Source organism: Leptonychotes weddellii, chromosome 10 (assembly GCF_054177405.1).
Source record: "Leptonychotes weddellii isolate Sample4059 chromosome 10, ASM5417740v2, whole genome shotgun sequence".
NCBI lineage: Eukaryota > Metazoa > Chordata > Mammalia > Carnivora > Phocidae > Leptonychotes > Leptonychotes weddellii.
The window spans coordinates 4,101,468-4,116,461 of NC_138378.1; the positions used below are offsets into that span (position 1 = coordinate 4,101,468).

The 14,994-nt window shown below is 59.1% G+C and overlaps 1 protein-coding gene across 4 annotated transcripts; it reads right to left on the reverse strand.

The window, feature by feature from the left end:
* Window positions 1-280: 280 nt before the first annotated feature.
* Window positions 281-14,629, reverse strand: NPEPL1 (aminopeptidase like 1). 4 transcript variants are annotated; one of them, XM_081832518.1, is made up of 7 exons: window positions 14,540-14,629; window positions 13,209-13,394; window positions 12,598-12,768; window positions 8,662-8,751; window positions 8,123-8,204; window positions 6,293-6,435; window positions 281-427 (listed from the first exon to the last, which is right to left on the reverse strand). In XM_081832518.1, exons 1-7 carry the CDS (start codon window positions 14,612-14,614, stop codon window positions 296-298), a joined length of 879 nt encoding a protein of 292 aa, XP_081688644.1. In that variant the 5' UTR covers window positions 14,615-14,629; the 3' UTR covers window positions 281-295. The 4 variants fall into 4 exon arrangements, with proteins under 4 accessions (XP_081688644.1, XP_081688643.1, XP_081688646.1 ...); XM_081832517.1 differs by lacking the exon at window positions 14,540-14,629 and adding an exon at window positions 13,851-14,096; XM_081832519.1 differs by lacking the exons at window positions 281-427; window positions 14,540-14,629 and adding exons at window positions 1,127-6,082; window positions 13,851-14,096.
* Between the last annotated feature and the right edge of the window lie 365 nt (window positions 14,630-14,994).

A 14,994-nucleotide genomic window follows, 5' to 3' on the forward strand; every position in this document is an offset into this window, starting at 1 on the left:
GAGGTGACACCCCCAGGCAGAGGTGACACCCCAGGAGAGGTGACACCCCCAGGAGAGGTGACACCCTCTGGAGAGGTGACACTCAGGAGAGGTGACACCCCCAGGCAGAGGTGACACCCCAGGAGAGGTGGCACCCCCGGGAGAGGTGACACTCAGGTGGAGCAGCCCCGGCGGAAGGCAGGGAGCTCTGGGAGCCCAGGGGTGTCCAGCATGGCAGTGCAGAGGAGGGAGAGAGACACGGAGCTGTGGGGCCTCAGGAGCACCGTGCGGGACCTGGGGGAGGCGGAGGGGCAGCTCACACCGGGGAGCCCTCCATCCCGAGGCCTGCAGAGGGCGGGGCCACACTCACCTGCTTGATGGCAGCTCTGAAGGCCCCCAGCACAGCCGCGGCTCCCCCACAGTCCCTCTTCATCCCAGGCATGGTGGTCTGGAGGGGGCACAGAGGGGGCACTAAGTGAGCGTGAGTGGATGTCGGCCCCGCCGGCAACAGTGCCTCACCCCTGCCCGGCACGCAAGGGCCCCAGAACAGCTCCCCCAGACCTGCGCGACCCACTGCCGGGTCCCCAGAGCACACACAGAACCCACGAAACTCCCACTTGTCGAGTGGCTGGTCTCCAGAAGCAATGGGACAGAACGGCGAAGGTGATGGGCGCTTTCCGCTGGGGCAGAGCTTTGGGGGCTCCTGATACACCAGAGGTGGGAGGGGAAGGGGACCCCGGGAGCTGTCCAAAGTTGCCACGTGGGCTGTGGCCTTGCTCCTCCCCTCCGTGGTGTCAGCCTTCCCATTTTCCTGGTTCCCATTCCTCAGCCCTCAGCCAACAAGTACAATCAGACCCTCACCCTGAGATGGCCCCCAAAGGAACCCCCCGTCCCTGAGCTCTCTGGACACCTCAGCTGCTCACCCGCACCCACCTCTCCCAGGAGCCCGCCCCCTGAGGCCACCTGCTCTGCTGGGTCAGCAGAACCACTGCCAAGCAGCCCGTCCTCCGGGGGCCCTATGATTCCCGCTCAACATGGGGGGCACACAGGAGCGGCCTCTCCTGGCTTCTGGAGCTCTCTGATCCCCACTTGCTGGCAAAGGGCTGTGCCCGGCCGGCGTGCACCCTGCAGAAGGACAGGGCCTTGTTCTGGTTCCCACGACGGCCCCCTCCCACACCCCCTGCTCCCTTTGCTAGCCCTCCCACTTCTACTCGTCTCCTGCAGGCCCGGTCCCAGGAAGAGCCCCAGAGCTTTACATCAGGCCTGCCCCCCTTCACACTGCCCTCCTTCACACTGCCCTGAGGTCTGACCTCCCAGCCAGCACCCCTGCACCCCAGTCCCAGCGGGGCTTGCAGTAGCCACGCAGCAGGTTAAAACCAGGCACCATGTGCCTTGCCCCTCATACCGCGTCCTCCCCCAGGACCGTCCATCTTCCTCTGTGCACCAGTCTCCCTTGCTCCCACCACCACCCAGACCACCTTTTTGCAGCAGACCACCCTGCCCAGGTCACCGCCTGGTCTCGGCGACACTTTCGGCCTCAGCTCTGCTCCTTGACGTCACTGTCTCAAACAATCCGCTCAGGTTCGTGTGAACTCTTCCCCAATGTCACCATCACGTCCCTGATCCCACCCCACCGCCCGCTCTGTCGGCGTCTAATGAGGGCTGTGAGCGGCGGAGGCTCCCTCCTGCCACAGAAGGAGCTGTGATTTTCTACAAACGGGTTGAGAGTGGTTACACATTTTTACATTTTATAGGTTCCCAGCTCTAATTGACAAGTTCATACTTTAAATTAACAACAGGTCATCAGATGCAGGATTTGGGTTTGAAATGGACGGAGTGATTTTTTCGAACCCTTATCGGATTACACAAGCCTCAAGTTTTAATGAAAAGTATTTTTAGACATAAACCGAGCTGCTTTTACAATTAAATTGAGTGAAAATGACCCAGCTAGCACTATTGAAAATAAGCTGTCTCTTTGACCTAATCGGTGAGAAAGCACAGGATTGTTTAAATGGAAAAACGGGGCCTCAGATCTGGAATCAAACCACCGGCAAAACGGCCCATGCAGAATAGCTCAAGATGGTCACTGAAATTGTGTCTCCCTGTCACCGGGGCGGCTTCCCAACCGCAGACCGAACAAACGCCAAACTGCAAGTGTAACTCAATGGACTGTGTGAGCTTTGCAGATTCCCCACACGTTGCTCCTATTTTTCTGAAAGAGGCGATTTCCGAAACCCCCGTTTCACGGGGTTGACACTCGTGCAATGCAGCAGAGCGGTGGCGCGTCCAGCCACGGCAGGGACGGTCCCCAGACTCGCCTCCGCCCTCCGGGAAAATAAAGCGCAGCCAACTCCACTTGAGTCTCCTTGCTGAAGGAGTAGAATGATGGATTTTTCAAAAGCTCAACTGCTGAGCACAGCTGTTTGCAAGATTCCCTGTGATGGAACAGAAGGTGCGTGCACCGAGCACCCCTACTGTCCCCAGGCCGGGCGGTCAGAGCAGAAGCCACGGACCGTCTCCCGGGGCTCAGCTCAGCTGGGCTCTGTGCTCCAGAACACCGTTTTAATTCAAAGAACAACTGACACATGACGGGTTATTCTGACTCAGGTGTCTGGCAGAAGCGAACCTCTCACGTCCAGGGGAACAGCTGACCATAGTTGGTGCCAGTGGGAAAATTTGAGCTTTCAAGCAAAAAAAAAAAAAAAAAAAATCGCAATTTTGGAAAACCTGTATCTTCTGTCTCCGTGACGGCTTTCTAATACTCAGCGATTTTTTTTTTTTTGAAGATTTTATTTATTTATTTGACAGAGAGAGACACAGCAAGAGAGGGAACACAAGCAGGGGGAGTGGGAGAGGGAGAAGCAGGCTTCCCGCGGAGCAGGGAACCCGATGCAGGGCTCGGTCCCAGGACCCTGAGATCATGACCTGAGCCGAAGGCAGACGCTTAATGACTGAGCCACCCAGGTGCCCCATACTCAGCGATTTTTAAAACGAGACAGATGGTGGTACCAAGTGTGACTTTTAAAAACATCCTGTGTTGGGCCACAATTTGGAGGGTCTGTGTAACTCCGTGAATGATGTCTTCTGGATGACCCATGCATGATATTACAAAATCACGCTTTCACAGTTCAAGGTAGACTGTAGATATTAAGTAACAGGGTGCAAAGACTCACTGACATGGTTTCTGATCCCGCACCAATTCCTCACCTTTCCGAGACTCCCACTTGTCGAGTTTTGGTGTAATAGCAAAGAAGAATGTCCTTAGTTATTGTAAAGGGCACTAAACTATTTCTCCCTTTTCCAACTACAAAGTAAGTGAGGCCCGATTTTCTTTTTATATTTCAACTCAGACAACGTATCACAAGAGACTCAATGCAGAAGCAGATTCACGATCACAGCCATCTTCTATCAAGGCAGATAGGAGAGAGATCAGCAAAATGTAAACCATGCCACTCTTCTCACTCATGTCTTTTCATTTTGGAAAATATAGTTATTTTCATAAGATTATATTATTTACATTAACATGCAATGGATTTATATTGTTATATTAAAAGAAATTACTAAGTATCTTTCCCAGTCTTTAGTTCTAGTAGGGTAAATATCTACGTCTGTTAAATATCACTCTGATTAAAAAAAAAAAATCCCCTTGGGATCAATACTTGTTAAGAAAGGAAGGGGTCCTGAGACTAACACATTTGAGACCTGCATTCACACTGATCCTGATTTGCCTTTGAAGTCTTTGGAGACGGAGCGGTGACTCCTGCAGGATTGGGTCTGGTGCCCCCAGCAAAAGGACTAATTATCGGGAGCCCCCGCTTCTCACTCTGGCCCTCCAACAAGCCAACATCTGCTCCCAGGAGGAAGGAGCTGGGAATTCTACCCGCTCCTACCCTACCCTACCTTGTCCTCCAGGACAAGAGCCAGCCAGCATGGCGGGTGAGAGAGAGGGCTGGCCAGTACCAGATGCAACCAGAGGGGCGCACTGGCTGTGGAGAGTCTGCAAACAGTAAGTAATCAACTCAAAGTCCGTCGTCCTGCCGTCATCAGTGGGAAAATGGTTCTCCCGAAAAATCTGTCGAAGTGAGCTCTAATCATACAGATAAAAGGTTCAAACCCACCTATTCTAGCTACTTATCCTTTGCCAGGTACAGGGCTGGCCAGATAGGCAGCAGCGTGCCTTCCAGCAGACAGCGGCGTCTGTGACTCCCCACGGTCCTGCCTCCACAGTGGACTCGGAGCAAACCCACGGGTACAGGGAGCCTGGGCCTCCCGGCCTCCCTCAGTCTATGTGAGCCACTGGGCTTGTGTTTCACACGATTTTACTCCACGGACCTGTGAAGGCCGCTAGAATCAGTTTCAAAGAACTGCAGACACGGACAATATCGCGATTTCTGGAGTTTCTTGGGAAATGGGGTTTGGGGCAATCTCTGCCAAGTGATCCTTATGTGAAAGACTCTTCCTGGGTATCGGTGTACAGATTGTTTCATGCGACAGAAACTCTTCCTAATTCAAATTAACAGTGTTTTGGGATCAACCATGAGTGCCGATGGACTGACCAATCTCGGACCCTGGTAAGTGTAGAGATGTGCAAAATTTTGATAAAGTCATTGGCAAATCTACAGAAGTGAAGGCCTCCAAACAGACACTGCAGTGCTAACACTCCTTTTACCACAACAGACCAATAGGGAGGCATTAAGTTCTTTCTATCCAAAAAATCACATTAATGTAATTTAAAAGTATTGATCTATTGCTGTTTTATGTGTGCTGTAATATTTATATATTTATTTACTTACTTATTTAAAGATTCTATTTTTAAGTCATCCCTGCACCCCACATGGGGCTCGAACTCACGACCCCGAGATCAAGAGTCGCATGCTCCACCGACTGAGTCGGTCGGGCGGCCCTGTAATACTTATTTTCATTTTTTTACTGGTGTGATAATACGTATGGAATTCAATAAAGGTGAATTCACTATTGGTGTTTGTTTTTTTTTTTAAACCTTTATTCTCCGATCATTTCCTGATTAGTCCTGAAAATAATGTTTACGGGAGGAGGGATGTTTAAAAAAAAAAAAAAAAAGGAACAGACCATCCACTCTAGGTAGCAAATGCACTAGACTGGCTAGCGGTGCAAATGGTAACGCACAATCTCCCCCCGAAACATTGACCAACACCAGGGCTCAGGTCGGAAAGCGCTGGAGCCGCAGCAAACCAGACCGTGCGGGCTCCATCCACGGGGCAGTGCTTCTTGGCTCCGGCGGGATGCCTCCAGGTGGAGATGGAGGGTCCGTACTGCTGGATCGCCTCAGTTTACAAAAGGTCAGATAGCCAGTGTTCTGCAAGAATTTCTCCTGTTTTTTAAATGTTGGTAACTAATTCAAATTATAGACCAGCCCTTGGGCCAACAGGACGTATCTGTGAGCCACACTGGCTGCCAGCTCTCGAGCTCTGCTCTCTCTTCTAGAGCCTTCTCTCTGGGAAGGTTGGCTCTCTTCTTCCTGGTCTCCTGGGGCACAGATTTCACACGCCTGCTCCTTCCCAGGCCTTCCGAGTCCTGGCACCGTAGAGCCCAGCCCAGGCCCGGTGCCCAGTGGTTGCTCAACCCAAGTGTGGGACATGAGCAGATGAAGATGTGTCCCTCCTCCTCCTCCTGGGGCCATCTCGGCTCCCAGCGTGCAGCAGGCCCGAACGTGCTGGGCGTGGAGGAGGGCAGGCAGCTCAGTGGCCGAGAGATGCGACCACGACTGGCGCCCTTAGGTGCCCGGCCTCCTGAGACGACCCTACTTAAAGGCCACCCATAGGAGAGACTTCTGCCGCCGGGCCTCACAGGAACACTGGCGGGCGGCTTGCTCGTGGGGCCAAACCCCTCTGGCCTTCACCGGGGCGCCTGTTCTCCGAGTGGGCTCATGCAGATCGCACTAAGCATTCTATCCGTGGAAAACTTGCTGGTCGTGGGGACCATGGGCACCACCCCACGCCCTTCTCTTCAGACAGAACCACCGAGTCCTTGAACCTTGCCTTCTTGGGCTCGTTTTCCAGCCTTTTAATCATTTCTGTGGCTTTTCTCCGGATCTTGTCCAGACTTTTTGTTTCCAGACCCCTGTCTGGAGTGTGGACATGAAACTGTCTCCCCCTCAGAAAAGGAATCAGCCCTGCCGACTCCTCCCGAACCTGGCCCCCCAGAGGCATGCCCCAATGCGAAGGTCCCAGAAGCCTTGCTCACTGTCTTCCTCCAGTGCCTCTGAGAGCTGATGAGGCCCCCGAGAGCCCTCCCCACCCTGGGACCCGCCCAAGCACCGGCCCCAGCACCTCACCTTCCCTTTGATGCTGAGACCCCCGGTGTCATAGACGATCCCTTTGCCCACCCATGCAATGGTTTGCGTGGCTCCTTCTGGGGTGTGGCTGAGGACGGCCAGCGCCGGGGGGTGGAGGGCAGCCTTGCCAACACCATAGATTCCTACAGAAAGCACAGGGAGAGGGTCAGTTGGGCTCAGGTTGAACTGTGCAGAGAACTCCCAGCAGCCCCCCAGAAACAACAGCTCTCCCCCGGAAATACCCACTGGCGTGTGAATATTTCTCCTGGAGAGTGTGCAGTCCAAGCCCGAGCTCCCTGCCCCCTGTCCTGCCCCCTGGCCAGCATGGGATGGGGGAAGGCAAATTAGTTCCAATGCTCTGGGACTGCAAACGAATTCCGTGCGAAGTATCGTTAGGCAAGAAAACCCGCTGAGAAAAAAACAAAACAAAACTGTATCATTCCCAGAAAGAAATGAACAGGGTTGCAGAATGAAATGATTTTTGGATAATGCTTCAAGGCCACTCCAGCCCACGCTCGTTCGCCCCTCCCTGAGCCCTCTGTGCACTCCGCGCCACACCACTCTTTCCAAGCCCGCTCCCACCACTGCCTTGCCCTGGGGTGTACGTGCCCTGTCTCCTCAAGAAAGCCTCTTGTGGGCAGAGACCAGGCCTCAAGGCCCCCGGCAACTGAACTGAATGAGAGCCAATAATGGCTGCCTGACAAACTCCCAAATATCCTGCAAAACCCGCCGTAAATACCATCTCCTCTGTGAAGATTTCCCTGACCTTCGCAGCCTCTGCCTCCACTTGTCGCTGGTTTATGTGTTCTGTGGTAGGCACCTCTAGGATAGCCCCCTCCGATCCCTGCCTCTGGGATCCCCTCTCTCTCAGTGTGGCTGGAACCTTGCGTCTTGCTTCTGGATACAGCAGAAGTGATGAGATACCACTTCCAAGACTATGTTGCAAAAAAAGACCTTGCCTCCTTCTTGCTTGCTCACTCTTCCTCGCCCAGAAACCTTGCTCTGAGGGAAGCAGCTGCTACTCGTGAGCTGCTCAAGGAGAGGCCCAGATGACAAGGAACAGCCAGCAAGGCCCCAAGGCCTGGTGACAACACTGTGAGTGAGCCTGGCTGGGACCACATCACCAGCCCCGGTTGAGACTTCAGATGACTGCTGATCTAATCAACATGCTGGTCTCCACGTGGCAGGGACCCTGGGCCCGGGATCCAGCCCAGCCATGCCTGATTCCCTGCCCATAGAACTATATGTTGCCTTCAGTTGCTTCCTTCTGGGGTAATTTGTTTGGCAGCCATTGATAAGGAGTGCAGTGACCCTCCCCCAGCCAGACTGAAAGTGCCTACACTTGTCACCATATCTCCAGTGCCTGGGGGCCAGGGAGGATGGGTCTGGTCATCAGGAAAGGCCCTCTGAGGAGGTAGATTCGACCCAGGATGTTCAGGGTCTGATGGCCCCTCTGTGAGAGTATCTTGGAGAAGGACTCCAGAGAAAGAGAGCCATAACGATGAGGCCCTGATGTGAACGTGGGCTTGTGTGCTCAAGGAGCAGAAAGGTCCTGCTGAGTTGGCCCAGGCAGCCAGGACAGCAGCCCTTGCGGACAGGGAGTGGGCTGGGGAAGGACTTGGACGCTGCAGCTTCCAGAGTCTGAATCAGCGCCTCCTTTCTCCCCCAGAGATGGTCCGCTTCTCAAGGTCTGGCCTTGGGGTTGGACAAAGGCTGGCTCCTTTCAAGGGAAGCTTGAGGCATCGCAGTGCGTGACCCACAGCCACCCTGCCACCCCCAGCACCCAGGACCAGCCTGAGGCCACGGCCCGTAAGGCCCAACCCTACCCACCTCCAAAGCCTCTCATCTTTAGCTCCTCATCTCGGATGATCGTTGGGGTGATCCCCAGATCTTTTCCAACTTTCTTAATCTCCTGGACACATTCATGGAAAAAACAACACAAAGACACGTGAAGATGGCTTAAGTCAAGGCGAGGCCGAGGCTCGGGACCAGGGATGAACCGACGCCCGTGTGGCGGAGAGGAGCAGGCTCAGAATCCAGGGCCTCAACTCTCTCGGCTTGGAGCACGGTTAAATCCAGGACAGAAGGTTCACCCTCTAAACTACAGTAGATCATGGCTGCGGTCCTGCAGAAAGGCCTTGAGGAGGAGGCTCTGTCCTCCCTCCCCCCTCCACCGAGGCCTGGGGGCCCCTCGCAGCTGGGTGGACAGCAAGACTCTGTCCGCCGCAGCCCCAGGCGCCCCCAGGTAGGGTGCCAAGGCTGTAGGCACTGTCCCCCTCCAGCCCTGGGTATCCCCTGACTTCCTTGGGGTCTATCAACGTCTCGCCCACCCTGGCCCCACCCTGGCATGACTCCCTGGGGCCACGAACCTCGAGGAAGGTGTCTGTGTTCATCTCGTTGCAGGGAGTGTCCACGATACGGGCAGCCAGCCGCACGCCTTCCGTGGCGTTTGCTAAGCACTGGGGAAAGAAACCAGAGGCTGTCACTGGGGACCTAGGACCAGGTAGGAAGGGCTGTCCCTCCCTGTCCGTTGCCCCAGGGACCAAAGGCATCAGTAGCACATGCCACCCGGGGGAGATTTTGGGGCTGCTGACAGGGTGTCGAGGGGCAGGTCAGGGGGAAACAAGACTCACAGTGTCTGCTGCTGTCTTCCGGTGCCTGTGACCCACCCTGCTGTCCACAGAAAGGTCCACACGACTCTGCACCTCGCCTCCAGGTTACACGAGAATCCTTCAGCCTGGCACCCCCACCTGGTGTCAGTGGGGCCCACCTCCCTTTCCAGGCCTCATCTGCTGCTTATTCCCCTCATCCTGGTGGCAGGCGGTCCTGTGCCCGGCCCTGAATGCACGCTGGGCATTCCTGCCTTGGGCGCCTGGCAGTCCCATGTCCTCTCTTGGGGGAAGTGTTGTCCTTTGCTAGGGGCTGAATGTCTGCATCGCCCCTAAACTCATATGTTGAAGCCCTACCCCCGCAGTGGTCAGGTTTAGGTGAGGTCAGGAGGATGGGGCCCATGATGGGATTAGCGCCCTCACAGGAAGAGGGAGGGAGGGCACGGCCAGAAGACCACCACCTGCAAACCAGGCAGGGAGTCCTCAACCTGCCCTGATCTCAGACGGCCTCCAGAACCCTGAGAGGTACAGGCCTGTTGGTGAAGCCACCCCGTCGGCGGTATTTTCTTATGGCCACTGGAGCCGACCGATACACCCTCTCTTCTCCTCTTGTCAAGATCCTGGCCACCCTTTATGGCACTTCTTAAAGGCCGTGCCTTCCAGAAGCTTCTCTGGATCCTCCCAAAGGAGGAGAAGTTCTCTTCGTCCTGCACCCCAGCGCCCGCTGGTCCCCCTTGTGGCGCTCCGGCCGTGAGGGTGGCGTTTTTCTCACGTGAGCCCCATGGGAGTGTGACACAGACTCCCTGCCCTTGTGTTCCTGGCCATCCGATGCCGCACGGCTCTGGGTATGGAGTGCGGAGGGAAGAACGCACAGACCCTGCCTCGTGCGGCTCATATGTTGGCCCAGAGCCCAGAGGGAGCAGGGACCCGACACCGTCCCCTGCGTGCTCAAACACAGGAGCCGCCCCAGGCCCCATGCTGGCCGCCCTCCCCGGCCCCACCCGTACTTTCTGCAAAGAACTTCTGTCCCCCTTTTGGTTCAGTGCTGATTCTGGAAGGTCTTTGCCTTCTCGCTCATCTCTGCCTAGCTGCTGCCCACGGCGCCGCCTGCCCCACCCCCATGCCCCCCCCCACCCCCGAGCTTCGGACACGGGGCTGGCCGGCCGCCTCTTCCCTGTGTGCTGGGAAGAGGTGATACTGAAAGAGCAAAGCTGTGCAGGTGCAGTAGGGATGCAGAGAGCATCGAGTTTATCATCACCTGCCCAGCACCCCGGCGCCAGGGAGGGCAGGTTCTGGGTCCACTGCGCCAACCCAGCCACCTTCCAGGCCCTGCTGAATGGCTCGGAGAACTTCTGTCTTCCGGAGGTAATTAAACCCCCAAGCCTCAAAGGCAGGGACACAGGACTTGACAGCTCAGATATGAGATGTGACCTTGTGGTCCCCTCCGCCTGACAGCGGGCTCTCCTCTGGGAGGCCGAGGGTCCCTGTCTGTGGGCGTCGCAGAGACCACTGCTCATCTCTGACGCAGCCTGTGGTCGCTGTCTGGGAAGTGCGACAGTGCCCTAAGACTCGTCTCGAAGAAGACCGGGCGCTCGCCTAGCAGCCCTCCGTGGGCTCAGAGCCCCCGCTGCAGCCTGGCTGGGCGAGAGGGCACACAGCATCTGCGGGGGAACCTGGGGGAGGCTCCCAGTGCCCCTCCGCCACCACAGAGCCCCGTGACCCTGGGGAAGAGCTTGTGCCTCGTCGTGCCCCAGGATCGATCATTCATTCGTTCATTCATTCATTCCACCCATGTTTCTATGAGCACCTACTGTGTGCCAGGCTCCACACTAGACTCTGGGAATTCAAAGATGTCCAAGGTACTCCAGCCCAGCAGAGAATCACAACACCTCACTCCACTAAACACGACAGGGGAGGAGGGTATGAAAGACCACAGGGACCCGGGGGGGGAGAGGACTTGCGGGGGGGAGTGCTGAGGAGGTCTCCGTAGTATGGAAAAGGTCACCCAGGGTGCCTGAGGTTCCGTGCTCATGATCCAAGACAGACGGGAAAGAGAGCTGACAGACGGCGGCAGTGGTTAAGACCTGGCTCTGCCCCTTGCTGGTGTGGCCCCAGTAAGTCACCTAGCATCTCCGAGCCTCAGTCTGCTCAGCCTGACAGTGGAGAGAACAATGGTCCCACCTCCTAGGGCTGCTGAGAGGACTCAGTAGGCAGTCCGCGTCTACGCAAGCTACGAGCAGCCATGGGAAGGGGAAGTGGATGGAGGGCATCTGGAGGCAGCAAGACCAGTGAGGAGGCGGCCACAATGGCCCAGGAGAGCAGTGGGGCGTGGGTGGGGGCTCCGCAAGGCAGTGGCAGTGGGCAGAGTAGGATGCACTGGATGTGGGGGTCAAGGAGACCCACCAAGCCAACCGTCCTCGTCACATGTTGGGCCCCTGCTGGGACCACAGACCAGGTCCCTGCCCTCCGGAAGCTCCCACCCCAGTGCAGGGCGCAGAAGCTAAGCAGAGATGTGTCACATCAGGTGGTATGGCACTCAGCGGGCAGAGGGCCCGACTTCAAGCGAGGCCATGTCAGCCAGCCAGCTCCCCGTGGAAAGGGACGTGGGCAGACCCGGAGCAGGTAGGACCTGGAGAGGGAAGCTGAGGAGGACAGAAAGTCAGTCCACCATGGCCAGCGGGGAGGGAGGAGAAGGGCTTGGAGGATGTGGGGGGTCCAGGGTGCTGCTCAGGCCGGGAACTCAGAAGGAATGCCCTGCCGCTAGAGGGGAGGGGTGGTCGTCGGTGCCCGTCTGTGGGATGGAGCCCACAGGCGCTCGGAGAACCCAGATGAGAGGAAGTGAGATCGGAATGTGGGAATGCTCTGGAAAGGGGATGTAGAGGCGGCAGGCGGGAGGGGGCGTGGGAAGGAGGCATGGCTCTGGGTGGGGCAGACCCTTCAAGGTGGGGGGGGATGACAAATGGGACGACCAATATTTAAGTCCAGCAGACAGGGTCCTTAAAAAATCAGTGTCAGGATGCGGGGTGGAAACTCGATTTGGGTAGGCTGAGGGGGAAAGGGAGTTAAGAAAGGCAAAACAATTAGACCGTGTTTTTTCAATGTTTGGAAATCAATGGAAGGAAAAAAGGAGCTGTTGCAAGATGATAGAGACAGAAGCATGTCCTCTCCTTCTAGAGCAAAGGATCCAGGGGGAGGAGGCAGCCGGTGAGGGGTGCTGGCCTGGGACAGCAGTGAGGGGTGGGGTAGGAAGGACAGCCTGGGTCTCAGTGGGGGTGGGGAGGGTGAGGTCACGGCCACGGGGTCCGGGACACTCGCTGCGGGGATGGAATCTGCCGGTCGGCCCAGACCAGGACTCCTAACCTGGAGTCCCTCCCAGCCTTGCTGGCCTCAAAAGGATTATGATCCAAGGAAATAACATATGTAAAAGTGCGCCACAGAGGGAGGGGATTCTCAGGATTAAACAGGAGAGCTCCTGGTGCTGGGTAGGTGCTCAAGAAATACGGGTCGAAAGGCCTGAGTCCTGACCAGGAAGCGCCCCCCCCCCCCCCGAGGAAGGGGGCCAGCTGCCCGGGTTTGGAAAGGCCTCCGGGCCCCCCGGGGCTGTTGCTGCTGCATCCCACTGCCACCGTCCTCCCCTTCCAGCTGCCCCAGCGTGTGCGGGCCCGGGGGACCCAGGGCGAACGTCCGGACACCCACTTGCAGAGTGGACACCTCCACTGGCCCGTTGTCTTGTCCCACCAGGAAAAACTCCACCGTCACCGTCTTCTTGTCTGCACGCCGGGCAGCCCCGGAGCGGTGGGTGAAGAGCGGGAAGGCTCGGGCCAGGGCGCAGGCGGAGGCGAAGGCGTCCGAGCGCTCGCAGACCATCTGCAGCACAGAGAGGCAGAGCCGTGAGCGGGGGCAGACCCGCTGGAGCGACCCCGGGGAGGAGCTACACTCGGGACAGAGGGGCCCCAGCAGAGGCGCCATGCGGGGGCCTTCGGGGAGCCATCGTCCAGCCCTGGGAGAAAGAAAACATCAGCCACCAGATGTGGACTGCCTCCGAGGCGGGAAAGTAGGACGTGGAGGGGCGTGGGCTCAGGAAATCTGGGTCTGAGGCTCAGATCGACCACCGAACCTGATCTGGGGCAAATGGCCTAGTCTCTCGACCTCAGTTTCCCTGTCTGTAAGCAGGGGTGATGACGTCCTGGGCGGTGGCGGCACGTCCACGTCGGAGGTCCTGCCAGCCCGGGTGCCCTGCCCGCACCGGGGCGGAGCTACGGGGACACCCGCTTCCCACGAGCACGGGGATGGCCGTGGGCACTCACCAGAATGCACCGATGGGTCCCGGGCGGCAGGCAGGTGCGCACCAGGCGGGTGACGAAGTGGGCGGCCGAGGGGCTGTTGTGTCGGCTCACCCTGGAGGGCAGGGCGGCCACGGTGGCATAGTTCAGGTACAGGGGGCAGCTGTCCGTGGGGTTGGGGTTGAGCGTGCTTAGAGCGGCCTGCCAGAGCTGGACGGGAGGGGGAGAGACAAGAGACAGACGCTAGCCATCAAACAGTCCGCATGCCGGCAGCCGGGCCCTGCGCGCGGCAGCTTCCCCGGGGCACCCACGCTCCCTAATTAAGATGTGTGGCCTCTCGCTGCAGCTCAGCGTGTGTGTGTCTGCTGGCACGGTTCCACCCTTGTGGGATTAAGCCGTGGGGATTTAAAAGGCCAGGCTGGGCCCGCCGGGCTTCAAACGCCGCGACCCCGCACCGCACCGGGGTGGGCCCCAGCCAGGTGCCACCGGGAGGGCTTCCGGGAGCGGGCGGCCGGCTCCCCGGGCAGGGCCGCGGGGCCCCTCGAAGGCAGCGCCTGGGGGCGGCTCCGGGGGGGGGGGAAGCTCCCCCCCCCGCACCTCCCGGGCTGGCCTCGCGCCCCTGCGGGCGCCGGGCGGGGCGTCCGGGCGGCCGCGCGGCCCGCTCACCTCCTCGGTGACCCGGGGCTGCAGCTTCCCGCGGACGTGGCTCCAGGGCACGCGGTGCAGGTGGTGCAGCTGCCCCAGCAGCAGCAGCGGCCGGCTCTGCGGGTCCGCGTCCCCGGCGCTCGCCTGGAACTGCAGCCCCACGTTCGCCATCTTCCGCCGGCCCGCGCCCCCCGCCTGGCCGCCGCCCCGCTCCGCTCGGGCTCCGCTCCGGCCCGGCCTCGGCGCCGCCCCGGCCCTGCCCGGCCGCCCGGCCCCGCCTCCCCCCGCCGCTCCGGGCCGCTCGCGAGACGTGCAGGGCCCGCCCGGGGCGCGAGGGGGCGCCGGGCCGGCGGGGCGGAGCGGGCCGCCCTGACCCCGGGCGGGCCCGGGCCCCCCGGGGCAGGCCTTTCCCCCCGCCCCCACCCGCAGGCCCCGAGCGGCAGCCCGGCCCCAGGCCCCGGTAGGCCCCAACCCCTGGGCAGGCCGCGATCCCCGGGGCGGGCCCGAAAGCCGGCAGGCCCCAATCCCTGGGCAGGCTCCAAAGCCCGGCAGGCCCCGGCCAGGCCCGGCAGGCTCCAAGCCCGGGCGGGCCCCAAGCCCTGCAGGTCCCGAAGTGGGTCCTGCCTCCAGAGTCAGGAAACAGCTCTCCGGGCAACCTTTCCTGGAAGGGGTCCTGGCCCCCAGCCCCCCCAGACCCTGGTGGCCCTGACCTCCCGCAGGTCCTGAGCAGACCCAGGCCCAACCTGAAGTCCCCCACAGCGCTCCCACCAGACCACAGTGTGCATGAGCCCCAAGCAGGCCCAGCTTCCTGCAGTGATCCTGGGTGACCCCTGCATGGGCAGGATGTGCCCTCACCACACCCCCGGACGCCTGTCAGGTTTGGATGGGCTTGGTGATGCCTGGATCCGTCCCAGCTCCTGACTTAGACGAGGCCCCGCTGCCTGGCATGCTGGGCAGTGTCCACAGTTCCTTCCTCCTCATTTAATGGGTTCCCTGCCACTGAGCAGGTCCCCACTATCTTGCAGGCACTGTCCTGGACGTGAGTCAGGTGTCAGGATGTGGGTTTCTACCCAGGTTACTGCTTCTGGGATGGCCAATTAGAAACTCAGGCATCGCCTGGACTGGTGGAGGGCCCTGCCCCCGGCCACCCCTTTGCAGGAAGGGT